We start from the raw sequence: 13349 nt of genomic DNA on the forward strand, positions 1-13349 counted from the left end.
CTCTCCTTTGGTAACCATAAGTTTGTTTTCTGTGTCTGTGAGTCTGTTTCTGTTTTGTAAATAAGTTTATTTGTACTATTTTTTAGATTCCACATATAAGTAATATGATATCATATTTGTCTTTCTCTGTCTGACTTACTTCACTTAGTATGATAATCTCCAGGTCCATCCATATTGTGCTGCATTATTTCATTCTTTTTTATGGCTGAGTAATATTCCATCATATTCATTCATATATCTATATATATATAATGTCACATCTATATATATATGATATATATATATGTATCACATCTTCTTTATTGATTCATCTGTTGACAGACACTTAGTTGGCTTCCATATCTTGGCTATTCATTTAACCTTTTCAGATCCCATTATCCTAAAAATGTGATATTAGGCTATTGCAGACTGTGGCCAATAAAAATGGATGGGCCTTGAAGCCCCTTCCTGGGGTGTGAAGGTTGAGGCTGGTAGAGGAGAGACACATGTCCTTTCCAATAAGTGTATGTAGCCTGTCTCCCCTTCCTGCCTGTCTCTGGCCAAGAGGGACTCAGGCCAAATGGTCCAACAGGGGATTCGTTCTGGGACAACATTTTCTCTCTCTAGGCAGGAGCCTGGGCTATTCTAGGAGATCTTAGAACTTTCTTTGGTCCATTGTAGCCTCTGGGCAGTTCTGGGCCAGCCCTCCCTCACCTGTCCTTTCTCTGCTGGCCTCCCCAGAACATAGGCTTGAGGACATGCAAAAGTAGCACATTTCCCGTGATGATCACACCAACAGCCGCAGTAACTACCGCTGATTGTTTCCTGTTTGTCTGGAGCTGCTCCTGCGCCATCTGCCCGAATCCTCACCATCACCCTGTATGAGTTGGGTTTTATCTCTGTTTTTGTTTTTTGTTTTTTTTTTGGCGGTACGTGGGCCTCTCACTGTTGTGGCCTCTCCCGTTGCGGAGCACAGGCTCCGGATGCGCAGGTTCAGCGGCCATGGCTCACGGGCCCAGCCGCTCCGCGGCATGTGGGATCTTCCCGGACCGGGGCACGAACCCGTGTCCCCTGCATCGGCAGGCGGACTCTCAAACACTGCACCACCAGGGAAGCCCCCTCATCTCTGTTTTGTAGGCAAGGCAAGCCTCTTACCATTTGGAGCCTCTGTTGTCTCATCTGTAAAACTGGATAATAGCTCCTGCCACCCACAGTGGTGGTAAGGGTTAAATGATACAGTGGAGCATTTAGTGTGCTGTTGGCATCTGGCCAAATTTCAATCACTGTCAGTTTTTTCTGTTACTATTTCCAGGCTCCCCACAGCCATGGGCCACCCACCATCGCTTGTCATTAATCTCAAACCTGTAATTGTGTTATTTTGGTCTCAGTTGCTGTTTGGGATACCACCTCACATTGTTGACTTGGATTTCAAACTTATAGTCAACTAAAACTCAGTTCTTAGAACTCGTTCCAGGCATTGAAATTTCTGGCCTTTGTCTCTGGTTCTTGGCATTAACACCCCCTGGTGAGGACGCACGTGTCCAGCAAGCCCTGCCTTTTCAGGGTCGCCTTAGAAATTCTGGCGCTTGAGGATTAAATACCATGATTATGTATGTTTATTAGTCTCTTTTCTCAAGTGGCATCGGAGTATTTTTCTTTAATGTGCAGAGATGAACAGTTCTGTTTGACCCCAGCCATAGTAGTACACTCGCACGTTGTAGAGGGGAGGTTGAGGCACAGAGGGAGTGCCCAGTGCCCCAGGGGCAGAACCACTGCGTCCCGCCATCCAGATGCCCTCAAGCATCTCCTGCCTCCTTCTCCAGGTTCATATTCCCCACCACCCGGCTTGGAGGTGAAAGCCAGTTCAGCGATTTTCTGGATGGCCTGGGACCAGCCCAGATTGTTGGGCGACAGACGCTGGCAACGCCACCAATGGGTGAGTCTTCTCAAGGGCAGGGTGAGTGGGGCAACGGCAGCCACGCAGCAGGAAGGGTGAGCTCAGCGGGGGCCCTGCGTGATGCGATGCAAGCAGCAGAAAGGGGTCCTCGCTCAGGCTTTTGTGCCAGTGAGGAGGAGTCAGTATGCACACTCCTCAGTCCCTCCCGCAGCAGAGAGGAGAGGGTTCCAGCCTTTCTCCGCCAGCCGCCCTGCAGCAGCTTTTCCAGCACATTCCCTCCCTCGCATCACCACACACTCACCCACTCTCTCACCGCCTACTGTGTGCCCAGCTGTGCGAAGTGCCAGGCATAAAATGGTGAACAAAAATCATCATGGCATTGACATCCATGGAGTCTGCTCCATCACTGATTATCTGTGGGACCTTGGCCAAGTCACCTCCCTTCTTTGAGCCTCAGTTTCCTCATCTGTAAGATGGGAATAATAATGCCTGCCATAGTTCTGCGATCTAAAGACAATGTATTGAGTCCCTATTTGATGCTTTGCATGAAATATTTCATTTACGCCTTAGGAACCGTGTCTGATTTGACTTGTTACTTCTAACAGTGCCTGGCACCTAGAAGACTTTTAGTAATTTTCTCATCCTTCTTCTCTGCAGCTAGGAAGTACTCCCTACAGTCTATTCTTGGTCCTTTTAGCTGCAGTTCTGGCTCCCTCCCTCTCTCTCTCCCTTAGATCCTGGCTGTGTTGGCTTCAAGCAGCAACTCCCAGGCTAGCTTCCCCAGAGATGCCTCCTCACCTCCACCCTTCCTTCCCCATCAGTCTGACCTCAGCCCTTACATAGACAGTGTCTAACCTTTGACCTCACAGCAAATGAGGAAGTTGAGTGCAGACAGTGCCCTGCTGTGAACCATGCAGTGGAGCTGGCATTCCATTCCAAGCCAGGACTCCTCCCACTGTACTGCCCTGTCTTCCTCTAAACTGCTTACACAGGAGCCTTTGTCTGCTGGAAGAGGGGTCCACAGGGACCCTCATAGGGTGAATGTCAGCTCCCACTGGGCTCTTGGGTGGGATTTGGCTAATCCCCAGCCCTTGCTTTCAGACTTTTTTTTTTAATTAATTAATTAATTTATTTATTTTTGGCTGGGTCTTCGTTGCTGTGAAGGGGCTTTCTTCATTGTGGTGCGCAGGCTCCTCATTGTGGTGGCTTCTCTTGTTGCAGAGCACAGGCTCTAGGCACACGGGCTTCAGTAGTTGCAGCACGCAGGCTCAGTAGTTGTGTCTCATGGGCTCTAGAACGCAGGCTCCGTAGTTGTGGCACACGGGCTTAGTTGCTCCACGGCATGTGGAATCTTCCCGGACCAGGGCTCGAACCTGTGTACCCTGCACTGGCAGGCGGATTCTTAACCACTGCGCCACCAGGGAAGTCCGCTTTCAGGCTTTCAAGGGCTTGGATAGTCTGCTTTGGGCCAAGGGCTGGGAGGCAGTGAGAGGAACCAGCCGCTTCCACAAGGCTAATACGCCATCACAGCCTAGAACACTTGTGTGTGGTGCCCCCTGGTGTCCTAAACTGGGAAGGACAGGTTTGCCTTGGCTCACCTTGTTAGAGATGTTACAGTGAGACGTGGAGATTAATTCCTGAGACCTCCCCCTCCCTATTCCCCATGGGGAGCTCAGGAATAGCTAGAGGGAGAGGGATGAATTCCAGGATGTCTCCTGAAAGTCATAATTCTCCATCTTCCAAAGTGTGCAAATACAAACAGTTGCTGTTGCATGACGGCTCAGAGAATCTAAAACGGGTGGCTAAACCCAAAGTCTGGCCCATTTTAGTTTTTCTGCATCAGGCTTATGATTCTGCACCCCTTTGAAGGACATCCCAAGTGACTAGTGCAGAATTGCAAATTCTGCTAACCTGTGTCAAACAAAGCCAAGAGTTCTAGAAGTCAGACGACTGATATGACTCCACACACAGAACTTGCCCCAGCTGGATAATCCATTTTGTGGGGCACAGAGAGGAGTTCTCACGCTGTGCTCCCGGGACATCTGCTGCCTTCCCCCCATCCTTTATCAAGGGTACGAGCAGGCCCTCATTTCCAGGACGTGCCTCATGTCCTGGGCAGGCTTGTATCTCAGCGTCTCTCCAAACTGATATCCTTTAAATATTTGTTTGATGTTTGTTTAGGGGAGTGGCTGATGACCACTGTGCAGAAGGTGAAGAAGAGCTACTGAGCCCACAGCCTCCCCTCTGTCTTCCTGACACAGGAAGCTCTGTCCCCAAACTTGCTATTCTGCTCGGTGAAGCAGAACACCCCTCCACCGCCCATAACCAGGCTTACATTTGTTGTTCCCCAAACAGGCCCCTTGAGGGTCATGCCCCCATCCCACCGTAAGGGCCCTGTCAAAGCATTTCTCAGCTGCTTTAACGTGGTCTCCCGAGAGCAGCTCCGGCGCGTACAGTTTTGTCCATCTTGTGCCCTTTCCAGCGCTGGAACATCCTCTGCAGACTGGCATGCTGCATGGTGGCTGGCCGGCCTGCCCCTTGGTCTGGCTCTGCCTGAACTGTCCCTCTTCTCCCTTGCAGGGGATGTGCACATTGCCATCATGGACCGGAGCAGCCAGCTGGAGGTGGAAGTGATTGAGGCTCGGGGCCTGACCCCCAAACCAGGCTCCAAATCGCTCCCAGGTGAAGCAGATCAGCTGGGAGAGGGATTTTGGAAACGAGGTCCTGCCAGGGAGGGATGTACAGCTGAGTTCTGGGTCTAGAGAGTCCCAGCTCCCCACTGGCCTAACCAGTATTCTCAACACTGGAGTCACGGATTGCCTGGAAGGCCAGTGAGTGGGGGGAGGGGGAGGGGAGGATGGAGGAGTCGGTGTTGAGCCCATCTCTCCACCTGCTGTCCGCTGGTCAGCTCAGCCAGCTCACCCTGCTCCCCTCCAGGATCACATGGAGGTTAGGGGATGGGCAGGCCACAGCAGTCTCCCCTGGACACCTCCCCATCCTGCTCTCTTCCATCCCTCAGCCACCTATATCAAGGTTTACCTACTTGAGAACGGGGCCTGCTTGGCCAAGAAGAAGACAAAGGTGGCCAAGAAGACCTGTGATCCCCTGTACCAGCAGGCTCTGCTCTTTGACGAGGGGCCCCAGGGCAAGGTGCTGCAGGTGAGTGTCATGGGGCCAGTGGGGCGGGGCAACTCTCAAAGACTGTAATTTAAAATTTGTCTTATTTATGATTTATCTTGTGCCAGACGCATTAAATATGCTTTACCCATTTTTTGTTACAACCTGGTGAAGGTGTTTTTCTCCCTGTCGATTCATAAGGACACCAAGGTTCGAGGGAATAACTCGGTTGCCCCCAGGTTGCACAGCTGGTAGGTAGAAGCAGGGTTTGACCACCATCTTCTTCCACCTGGTGCTAATGTTGATTGTCCCACTGTGATCCAGCAGCAGAGCGGGAGCTGTGACCCAGGTCCTGGACTCTCAGTCTGCTCCCCACTCAGGAAGGTTGTCATCTGGGATGCTGAGAAGCTCTGGAAGTCAGACCCAGGTTCTAATCCCAGCTATGCCACCAATTACTGTGTATCTTTGGGTTAGTTAATTAACCTCTCTGAGATACATTTCCTTTTTGTAGAAATAATAATACCTAGCACGTCTACCTAGATGGTTGTAACAGCTGAGATAACGTATATAAAGCCTGTAGGGTCGAGCCTGGCACATCTTAAGTGCTCGGTAAGTTGCTGCCCAAAGTCAGTGTGAGTTCTGCCTCTCTCTGTCCCATCTGTGCCCTGGCAAAACTTCTACATGGTTCCTGGACCCACTGCCCAGCCCTGGAGTTGGAGATGTGGCTCAGCTCCTCTCTCTTCCTCCCCACTGGCAGGTGATTGTCTGGGGAGACTATGGCCGCATGGACCACAAGTGCTTCATGGGCATGGCCCAGATCATGCTGGACGAGCTGGACCTGAGTGCCGCGGTCACCGGCTGGTACAAACTCTTCCCCACGTCCTCAGTGGCAGACTCTACGCTCGGCTCCCTCACCAGGCGCCTGTCCCAGTCCTCCCTGGAGAGTGCCACGAGCCCCTCAGGCTCCTAAGGGCCTCAGGAAGAGGCCTGGATGCAGTGTGGGAAGGGGTGCTGCCACCCCCCGTCTCCTCCCCTGTACATAGTCTTCACGTCTTTCTGGACCCCTTGCCTTGCTGCATGCCTGTTGGCTACTGGGCCTGTCCCAGCTGGCAGTGGAGACTCTAGTATGTGTGCGTGTGTGTCTGTGTGTGTGTCTGTGTGTGACCATGTTAGATCTGTTCATTTGTCTGGGTGTATTTGGTCTTAGTGACTATATGGGCTGAAATCCACGTCTCTCTGTGTCTCGTTGTGAAGAAACCCAAAGGAGAGTTGCGTGGACGGGACTCCACTTGAGTCCAGGGGTGGAAGTGGGAGACGCAGCCATTGGTCCATCCCACCTGGTCCTAGGCTCAGGGCAGAGCCTGCGTGTCCCCGCCTGTGCCTGTTCTTGGTGGTCCCTGCTTAGTTTTCTGTCTTGTTCTTTGTTCCACCTCTGCCTCTCCCAGCGCCTCTGCTCTTTTTTGAGGAATGTAGCGTCCACTGCAGCTGGCCACAGCGAGGCCCCTCTGGGAACCCTGACACCCCTCCTCTTCGCTGGGCACTCCGGCTGCTCTTCCCACCGAATGCATCCACAGCACGTAGCATCTCACCTAGCGCCCTGGCCAGGGCTCCGGGAGGCAGACGATGCCGGGCAGCTGAGGGCTTAAAGACCACTTTCTCCCTCGGGCCGGCGCCACCTCCTTCCTACAAGTGAGATTGAAGGAGGTGTCAGTTCCCAGGGTTGCAGGCCAGGTACCTTGGAGGAAAGTGCTGGTACCTCCCTTAGAATTGTTCACCTCCTGTTTCCCTCCAAGCCTCCTCACTTGCGACATGCCAAAGGAGCTCTCCCAGCGGACCCCAGGTGGCGTGGAGTGGACGGTCTTGACATGCAAGAGGTTGGCCTCATAGGGACGTTACCTGCCAAAGTGGGCAGCCCCTGGCGGCACCTGTGTCCATCCCAGTTCCTGAGGGTGGCCTTGTGCCCCTCTGGGCTCGTCCTGGAGGGGCCTGGCTTGTTGAGGATGTGCCCAGGGCAGGGCTGCTGGCAGGAATGAGGAGGGCTGGGGCTGACTTGCTCTGTGAAGCCTGTCCGACCTTTGGGGATTAGCTGCATGAAGTTGATTATTGGGGGCTCTATTTTTTTTTTTTTTTCTCTTTTCCAGACCAGGGTCCATGTCTGGGAGCTCAGATTCACTGAGGCTTCAGCCTCCTGGCTCCACGGACAGCTTGGCTGTAGACTCTAGACCATCACGGTCACCAGCTCTGTATAAGCAATACTCCCCCCTCTCGGCCTCCCTGCCCCCTGCCCTCTGCCGCTGCCCTCTGGAGGGTAGCCTGGCCTGCTCTAGACACCGCGCCTGCCTCTGCTTTCTTTCCACCCTTGTCTGGTTGGAGCTTCCCAAAGCCACTCAAACCCTGACCTGATTGGACAGCTGGGCCCTGGGGGTGGGCACCAGGGCCTGGACTGGACCTTGTGAGATGTCTGCTGGGAATCCTGAAGTCTGGCTCGGGAGTGCCCAAATCTGTCCCTCTCCTTCCTCAGGTCTAGCATGAAAGGCAAGAGGTTGCCCAGGAGGTGGACACAGCAGCCCTTGGGTTCATGTCTGGTGGGGTGGAAAGAGGCAGCAGGAGGGGTCAAGGCCTGGGACAGGCTCGCGCTCTGCCTCTTCCCCAGATATCACCCCTGAGAGCTGCACTGACTCTAACCTGCATACGTGGGGATCCGTGGAGAGGTGCTTGGACTCCATCCATAAGCGAAGCCAGACGGGCCTGGGGGTCGATTCCGAGGCAGGCAGGTGGAGACAGAGGCTGAGACAGAGCCATCCCCACCGAGGGGTCCTTTCTGGCAGGAACCACATTAGGCTGAAGCCAGGGCCTGGCCACGTCCCTCCTGTGAAAACCAGGGGGAGAAGCCAGGTCCCCACTGGTCCTGCCCACAGACAAAAAGTGGGTGAGGGCAGTAAGGACAAGATAAGCTCCTGGGCTCCTGACTCCTGCTGGAGACTCCATTCCTGTATTATCATGGCGGGAACGCTTGTGTGTGTGGAGAGACAGCTAGGCTGAGTTTTCTCTTTCTGCAGAGATTCTCTCCTAGGGTCAGACTGGGTAACGCATGCATTTCTCATGTTTCTAAAATAAGGCAAAGGGCTCTGTGCTCCTAGATCCTAGGGTGGGGAGTGGGGGTGGGAACTCGCTTGCAAGAGCGTATTTCTGTGTCCTGTGGGTGACGCAGAGCAGCCACCCTCAGGATGGGTGAAAACCCTTGACGCCTTCGGGGTGGTGGGATGATTAGTGACCCACAGGACGGCGTAGACATTTGCCGATGTGGCACTGAGCGGTGATACGCAGACCGTGCGGTTACCCCCAGGGAACGGGGGTATCAGTGGGGGTGTCGCCCTCATTCCTCTAGAGGCGCAGGAAGACGGAAGGAGCTACCAGCAGAGGCTGCTGCTGGGGAGCTGAAGGCGGCTGGCCTCTTGCCTCTGAGGAAGGTTGGCTGGTGCAGGGAAGGTTCTAGCCAGAGGTGGGGCCTGACCTGTCGGTGACTTGGGCTGACCTGCCTACGGCCCCCAGCTGCCAAGACTGCCCAAGAGCTGGGCCACGCCACTGTTCCACCTCGATAGTGGGAAGTCATTCCCCACACAAGTTGATGTCGGGGAATTATTTTTAACCCTTTGTACCAAATTAAGTTACTAATCCCCACCTGGATTTTTCTCCCATGAGGGTAAAGTCAAGTGAGACTCCGTGTATGACGGTGGTGGTGAGTGGCTGGATTTAAGGGTCTGTCTGTCAGCCTCGTGGATGCAGGGGCTTGTTTGAAAAGCTGTTCTGGAGCTAGCCTGTCCCAGGAGAGGAGGGAGCACACGTGTGACTGCTGCCCTTCCCTGGAGCGGGCAGCCTCTGTCCCTTGAAGAAGGCATGGCGGGGAGGGAAGGAACATGATCCCCCCAGTGTCCTGACTCCACATGCCCTCTCCTTACCCCAGGGGACCCTGGGGCTGATGACAGGGTGGGCTCTTTGTCATTCCATCTTCCTCTGCTCAGGCAGGATTCGTGGAAGATGTGGCAGAGACAGCAGTGGTCCTGCAGCGATGCTGGGCTGAGGGCAGGAACCATGACAGATGATTCCGAACATCTGTCTTCACGTTTCTGCTCTGTTCAATCTGTCCCACTTCCTTCATAGACTCCTTCCCTAAAGGGAAGTCTGTGATGGGTCTTTGGTATGAATCAGGCTCCAGCAAATGGGGCCAAGTCTTGGTTCTTCCCTGAAGAATCATATCCCCTTTGTCAAGCCATCTCCTAAACTACTCCCCACCCAGTCTCTCCCCCCACCCAGCACTCCTAGGAAAGGAGCCCTCAGGAGGCTGTCAGTATGCAGCAAGCCCAGGCACTGCCAGCATTTCAGGGGGCCAAGAGAGAGGGTGTCTCTCTAGCTCACCACTCGTGGGATCACTGGTTCTCCCAGGGGCCTGACCCCAACCAGGGCAAGCATGCCTGAGCTCTTCTTTACTGCCAGCCTTGAGGAGAGCAGAAGCCTCACACCCCTTTCAAAGACGCTAGAGCCCTCCAAGGGTACTCTTTTGGAAATGAAATGTAGCACAATCTTAGACTGCGTTACCAGGAGCCCTGGCACGCAACCAGGGTTCTTGCTCCACACCCTGCTGTCCAGGAGATGCCGTGCTCCTCCCCTGCCAGGGCTCCAGAGCTCCTGATACCTCCGGTTCCCCATCTTCAGCCCAGAAAGCATCAGGGCTTCAGGAAAGCTGCTCTTCCGCTTCTTTGATTACTTCCTGCACTGTGCGAAGCCCGTGCAAGCAGTTGCCGCCTTTGCTTGGTGGCGGAGACAGGTGGCGTGTTCTTCAGGGCCAGGCGGTGGTCCAGCAGGGTTTCTGCAGTGGCTGCAAGGAGAGGGAAAAGAAGAGGCCTGCTGCCCTGCCGACTGCTCCCTTTCTCTTCCTCTCCCCGGAGTTTTCTTCTCCAATATCCTGACACAGAAAGAGGTTCTCTAAAATGCTGCTTCCTATACTGGATTACCGTTCACTGAATGATCAGGAAGGAGATAGGAATGTAGACTCATCCCTTGCCTTCTCCTTCAAGTCTGCTTTTCACTCAGGTCAGAAGAAATTGGGTCAAAACAAAACAATCATGACTGAAGGGCAGGGGAACCCCGCCCGATCCAGTGAGGCCTGATGGGGGCTGGATAAGCCTAGTCTGGCTGGGAAAGGGTTATTTTGAAAGAGTGCCTGAGCATCTCAGAGCGACGTCAGTGATGCCAAAGAGAGCAACTTGGCCTCCTCGGGCACCAGCTCTGCCAGCTGAGCCGCACACGTGCAGCTCAGGTGTCAGCATGCCCGACGGTGGGACCTTGTTCTCTGACAAAGGGCTTAATCTTTCCATGTAGCAAAGCAACTTCCCCTCCCCCAAACCCTGAGCTCAGGCTTTTGTGGGCCCAGCAAGGCTGTGCCTGTGAAGGAAACTGGCATTCCCGCAGAGGCCCAGACTGGCTTGGGGAGGATGCTCGTCAAAAAGCGTGAGTGTTACTGCTCTGGGAAAACCTTCCCAGGCTCTGATTGGAAACTTGGCCAGTAAGGACAGGAGCCTTCGCCCTCCCTGGGAGCTCACACTGATGCCAGGAAGGGTCCTTGGGACTGGGTTCCAGAGAGCTTGGCAAAGAGAAATGGGCCCTGGGAATTCCAAAGGCAACAGAGCATCCGCCCCAATGGCCAGTGGCCTGGACAGCTGGCTACGGAGAATCAAAGGCTATTATATGCAGGCCAGACTTGTGCAAGACTCCTCACTTTTCTGGGCCTCAGCTTCCTCATGTGCAAAACCAGAGCATTTGCTAGTTACTCCACGTTTCCCTCCAGGTTTTAAGTCTAATCTGGAGTTGATGAGGGTCGTGAGCCTGGTGCACCCGGCACCTGGCTCCACAGGCTGGTTCCTTCCAGACCCGGGTGCCCAGGCTGGGTGCAGGTCCTCACCCGTCCATGCCCAGATGCTGCTTCTGACAAGAACTCTGGGAATCCTAACAGACTCTTCTTCCACCTCTTCCGGGTTTGTTGTTGTTTTCTTACGTAATGAGATTAATTAAGGCTTGTCTACAATGGACTTTTCCCAAGGTGCTGATGTGATGTCACAACCTCAGATGCATCCTGCGTAGGTCAGTATCCCCACCAGCAGATGAGGCTGGGTTGGTCCTCATTTCTGCTTCTAGAATGAGACAACGGGAGAATTTTAAAGGGAGATGCTCTCTGATGGGAGGAGAGAGGGAACTTATTTCCCTTCAAAGTATTTTGCTTCTTGAAACAAAAAATGACTCTTCTCCAGAATGTCTTTTACCAGACACCGTCTCAGCAGGCAGAGTGGCTGCTGCTTTCTTAGGAAAAGTTGGCCTGATTATTCCATCCACTCCTTTAGAATGTAAATTCATAGGAGGCAAGGACCCCTTTTTTAGAATTTCTAAATGCATCCTGCAAAGAGAGAGAGCAGATAGGGCCTGAGAAGCACACTGTTTAGATAAGAAGCAATTAGCCTTTTCTATCTGTGCTCTATACATTTTCTATGCGCAGCATCTTTCCAAACTCGTTGTGGCTCCCAGGTGGCAGGTGGATGGATGGGAAGGACTGCCGGCTGTTTCTTACAACACTCTTGCCAATTCCCTTGAGGAGAAAATTCTTCACATGGCTTCTGCATGTACAGTATTTGGGCAGCAAAAAATGATTAAAGTCCGTTTGAAAATGGTTTCATGTGTTGCTTTCTGCAGATGGTTCTTAATTCTAGGAGAGAGAAAACAGGGTTCCAGGCGACTAAACAAGGAGGAAGAAGATGCCTTGTCTGAGAGGCAGAGAGAAGTACATTTCAGAAAAAGGCTGACCTGGGCTTCTGACTCCTGTTTGGGAAATCTGTTGCCACAATGATGTCATTGGGCCATGGAATCTGACTGTTCCAGGCAGCTTCCTGGCTCTGTCTCCCAGGATCCCTGCTTACAAGCCCTCAAAGCCTTCTATTCCCACAGATTCCACAGAGGATGCCCAGAGCCAAATAGAGGGAAAGATAAGGTGGAGCTAAGGCCACTGCTTTTGACCCACTGCTGCTTTCTGAGCTCTTGGGTCCAGTAGCTCTTCTCAGGCATGTGGCTGGGGTACTCTTGCTTATTTCAGCCACACCTGATATAAGCAGTAAACATAGCTGTTGACCTCCAGTGCTGTGACACCTGGAACACCCCTTCCTCTCCCTCGAGGAGGGACACAGCCACTTCTGGGCAGTGCCATTGTCCTCCTAGGACTGGGTCTGGGAGTACAGAAGATGGACAAAGTATAGTAATGTCATAGCACATGCTTGCCGGGGGAAAGGCTGACATCTGCCATCCCAAGAGCCCTTCAGAGTGACCTCCACTGCTTTGGCTCTGGCCCTTGGCCTTGCAGTTCCAGTGGGCTCCACCTCTAGATGTAAGGCCCGTGAGACCTATATGTAAGCTCTGGTGCTCCCCAGGTTCTGTCTTTACTTCTTTCCCACTTCTGCTCTCGGAGACATCTCATGCACTGTCATGAATTTAAGAACTTCTGTGCTTCTAGCCAGTAAAATTTTCAAAAAAAGGAAGAAAAGACAAGAGGGACAGACAACAAAAACTGAGATCCAGAGAAATTCTTCAAACAGAAGGAATATTGTACATAGCGCATAGGGTTTTGGGGGGATTCAAGTGAGGTAATATGTTTACAGTGCTCAGAACATGCCTGGCACATAGCATTTATTATGTTTGCTATTATAAAGGAAATGGTGGAAAGGCTGAGATGTAAGAAAGAAAAGTGAGCAAAGAAATAAGATTAGTAAATATTAATATATACATTATAAAACTATAATAATGCTTACTTTTTAAAATTAAATATACTAAAATATTGGAGAATAGTAGCACATAAATTGGTCCTTGGAACGTTCTTGGAGGCTAAACACATTGAATAACTTCAATCTTCCTTAAGTATCCATTCTAAAATCTAGAGTAAATACTGAGAAAATAGAAATAGAACCAAGTAGATTCAAAAATCCTAAATACAAACTATGAAGTCCAAGAGTGTACTAAAAAATGATACATCATGATCAACTGGTGTTAATCCCAGAAAACAGGGGTGGTTCATTAGATAAATTCACTGTAATTCACCACGTCAATAGACTAAAGGAGAAAAATAATTATCCTAATGCAGAAAAAGCATTTTATAAGGTTTAATCCTATTTGTAATAAAACTACTGGCAAATAGAAGGTAACTTTCTTTTTTTTTTTTTTTTTTTTTTTTTTTTTTTTTTTTTTTTTTTTTTTTGCGGTACGCGGGCCTCTCACTGCTGCGGCCTCTCCCGTTGCGGAGCACAGGCTCCGGACGCGCAGG

The 13349-nt window shown here is 51.9% G+C and overlaps 1 protein-coding gene across 8 annotated transcripts in view; it reads left to right on the plus strand.

The window, feature by feature from the left end:
• The window catches only part of RIMS3 (regulating synaptic membrane exocytosis 3), a 61682-nt gene that overhangs the window by 27963 nt on the left and 20370 nt on the right, over positions 1 to 13349 (plus strand). For 7 of the 8 annotated variants that reach the window (XM_073791460.1, XM_019938033.3, XM_073791463.1 and 4 more), the window contains 4 exons: positions 1803 to 1915; positions 4457 to 4558; positions 4896 to 5035; positions 5751 to 11712. In XM_073791460.1, the coding sequence (XP_073647561.1) occupies positions 1803 to 1915; positions 4457 to 4558; positions 4896 to 5035; positions 5751 to 5963 (568 nt within the window). In that variant the 3' untranslated portion in view covers positions 5964 to 11712. Of the gene's footprint in view, positions 1 to 1802; positions 1916 to 4456; positions 4559 to 4895; positions 5036 to 5750; positions 11713 to 13349 lie in introns of those variants that run through there. The other variant, XM_073791477.1, reaches the window with a different exon arrangement.

Source organism: Tursiops truncatus, chromosome 1 (genome assembly GCF_011762595.2).
Source record: "Tursiops truncatus isolate mTurTru1 chromosome 1, mTurTru1.mat.Y, whole genome shotgun sequence".
Classification (NCBI taxonomy): Eukaryota; Metazoa; Chordata; class Mammalia; order Artiodactyla; family Delphinidae; genus Tursiops; species Tursiops truncatus.